The sequence below is a fragment of the Nematolebias whitei genome, chromosome 2, assembly GCF_014905685.2.
Source record: "Nematolebias whitei isolate Nwh7 chromosome 2, NemWhi1, whole genome shotgun sequence".
In the NCBI taxonomy this organism is placed as follows: Eukaryota; Metazoa; Chordata; class Actinopteri; order Cyprinodontiformes; family Rivulidae; genus Nematolebias; species Nematolebias whitei.
The window spans coordinates 40,003,137-40,016,927 of record NC_056499.1 but is presented as its reverse complement, the minus strand read 5'-3'; the positions used below and the strand labels follow the sequence as shown (position 1 = coordinate 40,016,927).

General features: G+C 39.8%; 1 protein-coding gene across 1 annotated transcript in view; it reads right to left on the bottom strand.

Moving 5' to 3' along the window:
* LOC119424336 (CD151 antigen) overlaps positions 1-13,791 on the bottom strand; it is a 45,196-nt gene that overhangs the window by 9,813 nt on the left and 21,592 nt on the right. The window contains exon 4 of the mRNA XM_037691805.1: positions 1,573-1,647. Within this exon, the coding sequence (XP_037547733.1) occupies positions 1,573-1,647 (75 nt within the window). The remainder of the gene's footprint in view (positions 1-1,572; positions 1,648-13,791) is intronic.

Sequence of the window (13,791 nt, the reverse complement as noted above, 5' to 3'; positions counted from 1 at the left end):
CCACCCACCCACACACACACACACACACCCATCCATCCATCCATCTATCCATCCATCCATTATCTTCTGCTAATTTTGAAGTCGGGCCACGGGGGCAGCAGCTTGAGCAGGGAGGTCCAGACATCTCTCTCCACAGCCACCTCTTCCAGCTCTTCTAAGAGGATTCCAAGACGTTCCCAGGACAACTGAGAGACATAGTCTGTCCAGCATGTCCTGGGTCTTCCCCGGGGTCTCCTCCCAGTTGGGTATGCCCGTAGCATCTCCCTAGAGAGGCGCTCAGGGAGCATCCTTAGCAGATGCCTGAACCACCTCAACTGTCTCCTCTGTGTGAAGAAGCAGCAGTTTTACTCTGAGTCTCTAACTGAACTTCTCACCATATCTCTAAGGGAGAGTCCAGCTACCATGAAGGAAACTCATTTCAAACACCTGTATTCGCAATCTCATTCTTTCGGTCACTACCCAGAGTTTGTGACCATAGGTGAGGGTAGGAACGTAGACTGACCAGTAAAAAGAGAGCTTTGCCTTGCAGCTCAGCTCCCTCTTCACCACAATGGACCAGCACAGAGTCCGCAATACTGCAGACTCTGCACCCATCCGTCTGTCAATCTCACCCTCCATTCTTCCCTCACTCGTGAACAAAATTAAGAGACATTATGTTTAATTTATTTCTTCAAAGTGTCAAGTTTATATACATTTTTTAGTATTTAGTAGAATTGCCTTAAAACTGTATGACTTGGGTGAAAAGTTTTGGGTATACTGTATGTACTTCCACAAGCTTCTCATAACTTTTTGTGGAAAATTGCACAATTTTTATTTTAGACCAGCCTGGACCTCAGGACATCTAAAGACCTGATCACCTCCATGGACCAGCCTGGACCTCAGGACATCTAAAAGCAAAGTATCATTAGATAGAGGGATCTGGAGGGAACATTAGGCTGTAGGAGATCAGACAGCTGTACTAGAGCATGTCCGTTCAGGACATTACATCATCACTACACGTTTAAAATCAATTCTAAAATGAACAGGGAGCCAGTAAAGTGAAGCCAGAACCAGGAAGATAAGTTCATGCTTTTTTGTTCCTGTTCAAAGACGAGCTGCAGCGTTTTGAACTAATGCAGTCAGGAGAGGCTGGCCTGATGATCACCAACATACAGAATCACAATAATCCAGATGGGAGGTAAGAAAAGTGTGATTTATCCATTTAAAACAGATAAAAGATCAAAATAATTTTGCCTAATATAAAAGCCTCAGTTTGAATAAAATAATCTCTTTACTACAGAACTAATTTGTTACTCGAAGTTAAAACTTACACAGTACCGCCAATCCTTTAGGAGAGACTTTTTATAAATGGCTCCAGTTCTGTAAAAGCACTTTCCACTGATACCAGAGATAAATTTAGGACTGTGCTGCTACAAAAACATTCTAACCTCTCTGATTATTTCCAAATTACACATTTGCCATGAAAACTATAAAAATATGTCAGCTTCTCCATTACTGCAACTCTTCGACCAAACACATATATTCTACACTATGATTGTTTCTTTATTTCATTGTATTAAAACATGTGATTACCTGCTGATAGTAGACACAAGCCAGGACACCAGCAAGGATCTCCAACAGGAAGATACATAAAAGCAGGACAAAGTACTGAGGACACAAAGAAAAAATGTAGAAGAAATACAGTTAGAACAGAGTAATATTATATGGAGACACGTCTGTTAAAAATCATATGTGGCAGCTTTGTCTGTGTCTGACACTGTGTGAATTCTGTTTTATCCTAATCCATTTAAAAATAAAAATAAAAACAGGTACTTTCTTCACATAAACTGCAGCAAATTATCTTTTTGCTAGAAAAACAGTCTGATTTCAAACATACAACTGTTTAAAAAAATAAAATAACATCTGAAATTCTGCAGGAGCTGGACGATGGTGTGGTGTTTATCACAGTAGCCTCACATCGGAAAGAACTTGAGTCAGCAGTCCTGCAATGAATTGGTGACTTGTCCAGAAGGGTATACTATTAACTGAGACTTCCTACTTCCCAAGCAGAGCTGGCAGTTTTCAGTCCCCAGAGCAAAAAGATGTCTTTAAGCTTTTTCTTATCTCCATGGTAACCCTTTTGTTTAACCGTCAGTCTGAAGGCCACTCATATCTCACAAACATCAGACTGTAACCTATGGATGTTATCAAGGCTGCAAAACAAAATAAGTCAGATTGTCAAAAAAAACACTTTTTTTGTTTGTTTTACTGCCATGTTAGGCAAGTGCATGGAATTTAGATGATGTTTGAATTATTTTCTTCTTTCTGCTGCTCTCTTCTTCAGGGGTCGCCACAGTGAACTAACTCACACAAAGACTTGGCAATTGTTTTTACGCTGGATGCCCTTTCTGACACAACCACAGACCACCAAGATACCACAGCCCTCTGTGTGGAGCAGAGAGCTGCTTGGGAAGCAGATGGTGGGGGTTAAGGGCTTTGCTCAAGGGCCCAAAGTGGGGCAATTAAGGGTTTAGGCAGGTGTAGGTGTTTCATCTTACCCACCCATATTTTAATGTTGTCTGTACCGGGAGTTGAACCGGCAGCCATCCGATCACAGGCCCACCTTTAACTTCTGCGCTACCACTCCCTCAATGATAGCATTAAACTGTCAAATTTATTCACAAACAATGTTTTGTTCAGGAACATGTTTCCATTTAATCATTCAATTTAAGCATATAGACACAGCCATTCAAATCTAAAAAAATATACATATTTGACGAGAACATTTTTTAAATTACCTCACATTATTCTCAGCATTATATATAGCTGAAGAATATGCTTGGAAACTTGAATGAACTCATATTCCATATTCTTTGTGTGTGTACCACTAAGAAGCTGCAGATAGAGCCGTTAAGTAAAAAGTGTGTGGTTTGTACAAAGTAACACATCAGAACAATGTCAAGTTGATGATGTACAATGAAACTTTCATATTTTGTCTGAATTTATCGAGTGGTTTATGAAAGCATTATTTTGTTGGGATTTTATACCTTAGAGAATACTTAGTTACTTAAACAATACAAAGTAGAGCTGTGATTTTTAGCCCGAGCCCCCAGCCCGAGCCCCCAGCCCGACCTGACTTGACCCGAAATTCAGGCCGTGTCAGACCAAATTTATGTGCTTGACGGGCGGGCCGGGTCGAACTCGGGCTTTTGATGTGGTTTTAATTGCACATGTGGTCACACCCGCCCTTTGCTCTTATCTAAGGATTTGCAATTGACCCACAACAAGCGACATAATGGAACAAGAAAGTATTAAACAAAAGCTAAAAACTGAAGAATTCACTCTACAAAGCCGGCACAGTGAAACCTGCTGATGTGAGTCAGATTAGGTGCATGCTCACTCAGGTCCGATTGGCGGTTGAAAGAGGTAAAAAAAAAAAGTTGCGTTAAGCTTCAGATGGACAACCGGATCATCGACTGCACATGTCCCGCTCCACCTGCTGTCACTTGGGGTGGAAGAAATTGCAGCATCTGAAGCACAAAAGCTGAAGCGAGCAGCGCGTTCAATTAAAATAGCCTTGTTCTTTATTTGTCCAAATAATTTTGCTCTAAACATATTTTTGTTCATCTGTATAATAGCCTATCTTTAAAGTTGAGTTTTTTAGGCTGTTTGTTTTGTATGTTAATATCCATTTGGTGACTTGTTAATAAACAAGAAATCTTATATCTTCCTTTCTTTGAAATATGTTTTTAAAACTATCATGTCAAACTGATTTGCTTACTGCAAATCAGTTTGACATGATAGTAAAAGCTTGATTAAAAAAATTTCCGTTTTTTCTTTCGGGTTTGGGCCTGTAATTAGTTAATTAGTCGGGTCGGGCTTGGGAAAAATGGCTACGGGCCAGGTCAGATCAGGTTTTTTAGACCAGAATGCAACTCTAAAACGAAGTAGTGTCAAGAGATAAATAAACCTGTTGACTGTAGAATTAAAAGTTTTAGATCGTTCTATCCCTGATGTAAATAGCAGCATGTAGTATTTTGCTATAACTGTAGCAAATGTGTTTTCTTGTTAGAATTTATATATTCTTCACTTCCCTAAATACGCTTTATTCACAAAGTACATACAATCTGCCGTCCTTTATGAAGAAAGTCTTGGGCAAAGAGAGGTTTTTTTTTTCAAACTTTATTTGTGGGATTAGTGTATGAATAGAAAAATCAAATGACATGTATGCTTCCTTTTTATGTGCACCAGACTTAAAGCAGGTCTGTGTTACCAAAGTAACATCAAAATCACCAGTAGTACTTGTAGTTTCACAGTAGAGTTTTATGCTTTGTCAAGCCAGGCTAAGGGAAGAAAGTCTTGCTTTATTAAACTTGGTTTGTAATATAGCCCTCTGGTGTGCTCTACCTCTCACCTGCTGACTGATGGCTGGTTCAATTGAATACATTAAAAATGATAAATTCAGTAAAAAAAAATCTTATTAAAAAGGCCCTAAAAACACAGAAACAATAAAAAGAATCTAAATCTTCTCGTGCCACCTCTATTATATGCGTTATTTCAATACGCTTTACTATTCTGAACAATGCTGTCAAATAATAATTACGATACATCAAACTGCAACGTGAAATGTCTAACAAAGGTTTTATGGCAGGCCCAGTCTCATAAATTAAAGGACCACGTCCTCAACAACCCTGTAATGATGGTGTATATCACAAGTTTTATGTTGCAGCCACAGAGGATGATAAATCTAAAGGAAAGCAAATAATAGTGACACCCCCCCTCTGTTTTTTCAAAGTTTTTTTGTTTGGCGTTTATATTGTGTGTTTGATTCATGACCAAGCAAAAAGTAAAGTGAGTTGGAGGTCTGCTTTCAATGTCAGAGAGAAAAAGAGCAGACCTTCCCCTTTCAGAACTGAAGACAGGAAAAGATGTTATCGGACTCAGACCTTGGCCTAAATTCCCTGTTGTCTGCAGCCATCACAAGAGAGAAATTCACTCCAGTGAGAAGGACCCAAGTCTTTGATTTTAATGGCTTGGGCTGATTAGATCTCTGAGCGACTCTGAGGTTGAATGCTGAGCAGGGTGAATGCTGATGTCGTGCTTGAAGGTCCAGTAGGAAATAAATATTTAAATGTACTCATGTATACTGAAAAATAAGCAGGAACAAATGACTGGCATGTGAGTGAAAGGAGGGACAGTAATGCAGCCACTATTATGCAGAAAGCTTTATACATACAGGCCTCATCTATCCATTAGTTTATTAATAGATTTGAAAATCTTGAAAAACAGACACTTATTTAGGAGCATGTTATTAACTTCCATATTGTGTGAAATTACCTCATTCAGTAATCAAACATATAATTACTTTGATAACAAATCTTTGGAACTTTACCATTGACAATAACTTTTTGAGCTACTTCATTTCCCTCATCATTTGTAAACTGATTTTACATGAGGAGTGATGTACAGGCTGTGATGGAGAACTTGTTGTCGCCTGTTCAGACAGAAGCTGCTGAATGACGGACTGCAGAGACTCGAGAGAGCCTCTCACGATGTCAGGCCCATTTACTCTCACCGACTCTCACTTTTCATTTGAGCTGCCATTCTTTCCCTGAGATACATTCTGGCACAGTGTGACTCCTGACAAAATTACTAGTAAAAGCCCCATGAAATGAACCCCTTTCAAGCCCTGCATTGATATCAGACTACCCCATCTGTGATGTGTCTTTTCAGGTCTCTCTTGTAAATGAGTCCTCGAGGCTCAATGGGATTTACCTGTCTAAATAAAGGTTGAATGAAAGGCTGAACAACACATTATATTTGCAGAGAGCTAATAACTCATGGTCACGTTAAGCTTATCTAGCTGAGATGAGGAGAAAATATTAGTTTCTTTGCTATTTTATGTTCTGTAACAGCATTTGTTTATTTTTTATAAAGAAGTTTCTGAATTTTCACCACCTTTCAGTTTGTATACATCCACCAACATACAATTTGTACGAAATCATTGAAATTTTGCTTTTCCATTTCAGTTCATTACCAATTTATTCCTGCTTTTACATTTAGCAAACAGGATAAAGTAAAGCTTTTTATGAAAAAAAAAAAAGTTGAAAAACTTTTTTCCAAGTGCTAAAAAACTAAAATATCAAACTTTGGGTTCTGCAGAAAGTTTGTCTTGCTGTATGTTAATTTAATAAAATATTAACTGAAATCATTACTATGCTTGTCTGATGTTAAAATTTGGCTGTGGAACGTTTTTGAGATTTTTGTCAAAGAAAAAAAAAATGAGAGCTTGAAAGATATCTTTACCTACATGTAAGGGTTTTTCCTTTTTTAATTCGTTGATTAATAAAAAAACTAAATAAATGAATTGCAATTGTACACATAAACTAGAGTACTTAGTTGGTCTTAGGGCTTCTGGCTTAGGACTGTTAGGGGCATGTGCATATGGTAGGGTCTCAGATTGGTCCTAGAGGACAAATCAATAAGTGATTCATGATATGGACAAAAGACAGCAAGACGTTCAATATCCATCACCAGGAGCCCACACTGGAGCCAGGCCTATAGGGGAGAGGCTTGCTGACAGGCACCTGGTGGCTGGGCCTCTACTCATGCGGCCCTGAGCTACATGGCTTCACTCTTTTATGGATTCACCACATGCAGGAGGAGACACTCAGGTCAGGTGCAAAGTGCAACGGGTGGCAGCCAAAGTATGGGGTCTTGGAGCTCTGACCCTAGCTTACTGAAGCTGACTCTTGGAACGTGGAATGTCACCTCTGATGGAGAAGGAACCTGAACTTGTGCATGAAGTTGAGAGATACTTGTGCATGAAGTTGAGAGGTACCAACTAAATATAGTCGGGCTCACAGTGCACAATGTGATTCTGAAACCAATCTTCTTGAACGGGATTAGACATTATTCCCCACTAGAGTTGCCTTTGGTGAGAAGTGTCAGTCTGGTGAAGGCCTGCTTTAGCCCATCAGCTTGGCCTCTGTGCAGTGTGTGTGTATGCACCTTTGGGTGGGAGGAACAGGCTCTGATATTGGTTTGTGCATATGTACTGAATGGTGGTTCAGAATAGAGCTGTCATTTCTAACCCGAACCTGAAACCCTGCCCAGACCAAGCTGGATTAGGGCTGGGCCGTTATAATGTGATTAATGGGCGGGGCGGGCCAATCTTGGGCTTTTAATTAGGTCAGGATCAGCCGCGATCCAATTATATGACAACATGGCCTGCCATACTTCCATCAGCCGCACGTGGCCATTTTACTGCGAGCTGACCGGTCTTGAAAGAGGTAAAAAGTTCAGTTAAGCTTCAGATGGACTGTACTGCCAGGGCACGGTCCACCAAAGCCCAAATGGACGTTCATTCAGCTGCTGCACTCCGCGGACGCGCCCGGCCGATGACCCAAACAGGTGAGATCCCAAAGCAGACGTGTCAGAGCAGGGTAAATATTCTTTTACAGCCATGAAAGGACAAACACAACTCTCAGCTCCAAATCTTCTGCTGCTTTTATTCAGATGCGTGTCCCCAACCATTAATAACTGATTAAAAATGTTGGGGGATTTCCGGGTTCGGACCTGTAATTACTGTTAATTCGTCGGGTCGGGTGGGGTTCAGAAATTATGACTGTGGGCTGGGACCGGGTCGGATATGATTTTTTGGGCCCGAATACAAATCTAGTTCAGTATACCCAGCCTTCATGGATTTCTTAGTGGGGATTGTTGGAAGATGATTGAGATGGGGGCTCCATTAATCTGTTGGAGGACTTCAATACCCATGTTAGTAGTTACAGTGTAACCTGTAGGGGTGTGACTCAGAGGAACGGCCAGCTTGGACAAGGGAGGAACTCAATGAGGCCATAGACAGAGATTCTCATCATCTTTACAAAATTTTTGGCAAATCATCAAGAGGTTGAACAAGGGAAAGCAGCCCTTTACCAACACTGTGTAAAGTGGAATTGGGATGTCTTTGACCACAGCCAGTGATGCTATTTGGGGTGAAAGGAATATTTCAAGAACTTTCTCAATTCCACTACAATATGGAGGAAGCTGAATCTGAGGACTTTGAGACTGGTCTGTCCATAAGCAGGCATGAGGACGCAGAGGTGGTTAAAAACTCTGCACCATCAGACCTCTGGGTGTGGATGAGATTCAGCCAGAGTTCCTCAAGGCTCTGGAGGTAGCTGGGCTGTCTTGGTTGACAGAACACCCCATGGACATTGGGAACAGTTTTCTCAAGCTCTGTTGTTTTAAACAATTATAATTTAAGTAAAATGGTTAAAGTACTGGTAAATATGCTTTTTTTTATCTATTGTAGCAGGAACAATATCTTGATCGCAGGGGAAACATCTCAACAGGAGAACACATCTCAGTACAGCACCTGCATGTTTAGGCACTTGTGAAGATAATGTTAACAAGCTAATTGAATAAAAGAAAAAAAACATACTATTAATTAAAAAAATATTTAGTAAAATATGAAAAGTGTGGTTAAGGTAAAATAATTGTTGTCAGTTTAATTTTTATTAATTTATTTTTAATTATTCATTTCTACTTCTTGACAGGCAAAGCCATGTGAGTGAATTCATGCAAATGAAAGATTTCTCTCCGTAGTTTGCTGCATTTCTTACCAAGAGCATCGTTACAACATGTTAATTATTCAGCCTTTGTGTTTTAATACATATATAATGAGAGATTTTATTTATTTATTTGTATACTGGTCTTGGCACATTAAACTTATCTTGGACTTTAATTTGCAAGTCTACATTTTCTTCGTAATATACACTAAATGCCAAAGTTGATGGTTAAGGCATAATGATTTATTTTTTTTTTTTAATTCCTGGAGGAAAAGTTGATGTTCAGATTAATCATTTAATCTGAAAATTAGCTGTTAAAATAATAAAAAATAAAAGCTGTTCGTGGGGACACTAGTTTGTCTAACATGGTTAGGATAATAGCATTTAAAGTAAACACGACCTGAAATTTTCACCTACAAGATGGAGAATAAACAATGTTTGGCATTTCGTTTCTGCTTTCCTAACTGTCTCTATAACCCGGTTAATATTTTATGTCAAAATAAAATCCTCTCAACTGATGTGAAAGACATATGTTTAGTCTAAATGGTAGGAAGCACTGTAGGCTTTTGCATTTTTCATGTGCTTTTTAAAGTCTGCTAAAATGTCAAGAGAAGTAGGGAACAGCAGGTTACGCATCAATGCCACCATGATGATCACTCAGACTCACCACAGAATACAAATGAGAGATGACAGTTGCAGTTTTATGAAATCTGAACTGCATGAATAAAAAATAAAAACTTTGGATGAAAACAGCCTAATGACTTAAAAATGCTAATGCTTTGAAGAATCATAGACAAAAAGTCATTTCACAAATTAGCCTCTTTTGCTGCGCTGCAGTGCAGCACATGCAGCAGACACAACACCAAAATGCACTCCATCTTTGGCCATCTCCAGCGACACCCCCCTGTCCTCCCTCTCCCCTCAATTTCTTCTCTGACAAGTTCATTCCATCTCTGTGATTCATAGCTTTAATCTCCACTCTTCGCTATGCATCAAAAAGCAGACACACAAACGGAGAGTGTTCACAGATTTAAACCATGAAACCACGCGGTAAGCCTCATAACCCCAGACGCTCCAGCTGCATACAGATGTTTATTCACATTTTAATAGTCTTAGACTTAGTAGTCCATGCTTAACTCTGCACCTACAACTTTTCATGCCACTCTTAAAAAGGCTAAGGCTGGTCTGACGGCCTGTATGGCTCAGTGAATGCTTGGAGTTCATGAGCAATGATCATAACTGAGCCATTTAAAGCCTCATCAGGTTTCTGAACAGGTGGGCCTCTGTCTGAGCAGGCTCTGAGCAAAATGAACTACAAAACAGCAGTCTCTTTAACCTTCGCTTCTTCTTTCTGCTCTGCTAGTCTGCTAGTCAAGACATAAAAAGTCTATAAAAGGAAAGAAATATGGTAATATAAGAAAAAAGAGAATTTGAGAAAAACAAACAGAATGAATGACTTGAGTTTAACATGTCAAAGCTAAAGAAATATTAGCCTTACTAACATTTTGTAAACCAATTGTATGCCTTAACACACTTTATTATGCATATATCTTACACATAATTATTTTTCTTAAACACTGGAATATCTATTTATATACAGTAGTCCCTCGCTACTTCGCGGATTCGCTCTATCGCGGTTTGTCAAAATAAGATTGGGCATGACACACAATTGGCTGATTGATGGATGAGCTGCATGATAAGCATGAAATTTTTATTTGAAATAAATTATTTTTAATTATTTAGCACCTGCTGCACATTTGTGCAGCCCAGAGCAGCAGAAAAAGCTTCCTCCTGCAGCTCTGTGCAGCACATACTGCTGCAGGATAAACTTCCTGCTGCAGTCGAACAGCTGATCAGCTGTTGAGCGTACAGAGCGGAGGAGTGGGCGTGGCCAAGAGTGCTCGCAGATGGCAAAGAGCAGAGGAGGCAGGGAGCTGAGTTCATGACATGCTGTGCTCTTTTACCATACCATACCACTTTATTTATAGAGCACTTAAAACAGCAACAAGGCCAACCAAAGTGCTGTACAGACAAAACAACAGGTAACACACAAAGCAAAATACACAATGAGGTAAATCAGAATATAGACAAAAACCTTTGCAGATAATGACGACAAACCAGTGTGGAGCATACAGGATCAAAACACAGATCCTCTGGTGTTGAAAGCTACTGAATAGTAGTGAGTTTTTAAACGGGACTTGAAAACAGAGAGGGAGGGGGCCTGTCTGACAAGCAGAGGTAACTCATTCCAAAGTCTTGGTCCTGCTACAGAGAAGGCCCTGTCACCTCTGTGCTTAAGACGAGTTCCTGGAACTGTGAGGAGCAACTGGTCCGTTGACCTCAGGGAGCGTGGTGGGACATACGGTTGTAGCAAATCAGAGAGATGGGGGGGGCACACTGTTCAGTGATTTGTAGACATACATGAGTATTTTGAACTGGATTCGAAAGTGAACTGGTAGCCAGTGCAATGAGGCCAAAACTGGTGTAATGGGCTCTCTTTTGCCTGTACTGGTTAAAAATTGGGCTGCTGCGTTCTGGACCAGTTGTAGTCGTGCAATGGAGGTCTGACTGATACCAAACAGGAGTGAATTGCAGTAATCAAGCCTAGATGTAATGAATGCAAGTATTACTGTCTCCAGGTTATTTTTGGACAATATGGGCTTCAGTTTAGACAGCCGCCTCTGTTGGAAGAAACATGATTTAACAATCATGTTTACATGGTTGTTAAGTTTCAGGGAAGGGTCCATTATCACACCCAGATTAGTGACTCTTTGTTTTTCTGACAGAGTTAGAACGGAAAGGCCGATACAGTGGTTTGTGATCGTATCGTTGGGAGGGAACAACATGACTTCAGACTTCTTTTCATTGAAACTCAAGAAATTTAAAGCCATCCAGTCCCTGATGTCAGCCAGGCAGTTGAGCAGCAGTTGAATAGAGCATGTACCATTGTGTCTTAGGGGGAAGTAAATTTGAACTTTTTAGAGCGTTTAAAGTTTAGAAACATTGTTTAGAATATTGCAAGCATGTGGGAAGGGTTTAAAACGCCTTATATTAACACACTTTTAAAATATATATATATGTAAATAATAAAAATAAACTTCTACTTACTAGGAATGTGCGTTATGGCATAAACATCATATCACGATATGTATTGTGAAGGGTGGCGATAACGATATATATCATGATATGTTTTGGGTATAAAACTTAATAGGAATTTTTCTAAAAGCATAGGGTGTCCTTTTGCCATCATTTATTTTGAATTAAGAAAATTCCACTACTAGGTCCAGAGAGTTTTCAAATAATAAACAAATCAAGTATTAGGCTTCTTTCTTGTAGTGCAAAACAGTGCAAAATATATAAAATATAGTTTTAGCCATATGTTTTAAACAAAAGAATATGTTGTTAACAGTTTCCAGTCTTACTTAAGAAATGAACAGGAACAGAGCAGCATTTTACACTGAAACACTTCATCCTCCAAACCTCTAGTTGGCGACTCCTTCTGCTTTAATGGAGAGCCGACACAAAATGAGTCTGTGGCTTTGACCAGAGGGTCTCGCAGTAAAATCACACAACACAGTGCTCTTTTTACAGATCAGAGAGCAGGTTTCTCTAAAGCTGACCAACGCTTACTTTAACTTACGATGGAAAAAAAAAAACTTTCGACAGAACACAGCGTTTTGCGCATGCGTCAGAATACGGCAACACTACGGCAAGCCGGGTGTAGTTAGCTTGTAGCTTTGCTACTTAGCTCTCAAAGAAAATACTTTAATATGCCACAAACGAGCTAGTTAGCATCTTGTTGTAGTATGACAGCTGAACAAAAGCTTTCCTTATGACAGGAAACATTAAGGCTACAGTCACCAATGTCCAAGTCTAGTCACATGAATGATACAAAAAAATTATTTAAACCTGGTCCAAATCTTTTATCAGTCTCTCGATCATTTCTAAAGTATAGTCCAGTAGATTAAATCATAAATGTGTCTAAGTGGGTACAAAGTGGAGGGCAACAAAATAATGTGCATGGGCAAGATCAAAGTTTTGCAAGCCGTGCACATGAAACAGGTTATGATTTTTAAAGAAATTGGAAAAATGTAGCTGCATGGCAGGCAGCACGGTGGCGCAACTGGTAGAGCTGCTGCCTCTCAGCGAGCAGGTCCTTGGTTCAAACCCCGGTCCAGGGGCCTTTCTGGGTGGAGTTTGCATGTTCTCTCCGTGCATGCGTGGGTTTTCTCCGGGTACTCTGGTTTCCTCCCACAGACCAAAAACATGCATGTTAGTCTGATTGGTAACTCTAAATTGTCCCTAGGTGTGAGTGAGAGAGTGAATGGCTGTTTGTCTCGTTTGTCTCTATGTGTCTCTGTGATGGACTTGCGACCTGTCCAGGGTGTACCCTGCCCCTCGCACAGTGATTGCTGGACATGGGCACCAGCGACCCCCGTGACCCAAAATGGAATAAACGGGTAAAGAAAATGGATGGATGGATGGGTAAAGATAATGGATGGATGGATAGCTGCATGGCTTGCTGGTCACTGGTCAAAAGCACTCAGTGTAACTGAAAGTTAAATGCTCTAATTTTCTCGCAATTTTGAGGTGCCAGCTAGTCTCTATGAGTCGTAATCCAGTGAACCAACAGAAAGAGAATGACAAATACAGTAGTCCCTCGCTACTACGCAGTTCGACTTTTGCAGACTCACTATTTCACGGGTTTTCAACATAAGATTGTACACGACACATGATTGGCTTGATTGATAGAAGGCAACCAACCACAGCATTGTGCTTTGTATCTCCGGTGCTGATTGGCTCAATAACTCTTTTGTGAAGAAGCAGCAGCACCAGAAACTCCCCATAACTATGATCTTCACTCAAATGAAGAGATCTGGGTTTATAAAGCCTTCAAATATACTTTGTATATAAATACTACAATAAATACAATGTCCCTACCTCACAGATTTTCACCTATCACGGGAGTGTCTGGAACTCCTCGATAAGTGAGAGACTACTGTATATAGTACAGTAGTCTCTCACTTATCGTGGGAGATTCTTACCCTGAAGCCCATAGATAAGTGAAAAACCGCAAAGTAGGAATAGTAATACAAGTAGTAAGTAGTAGCTTATTTTATTATTTAAATATATATATATATGTGTGTGTGTGTGTGTGTGTGTGTTAAGGCATTTTAAACCCTTCCAACATGCTTGCAATATTCTAAACAATGTTTCTAAACTCTAAACAATCTAAAAG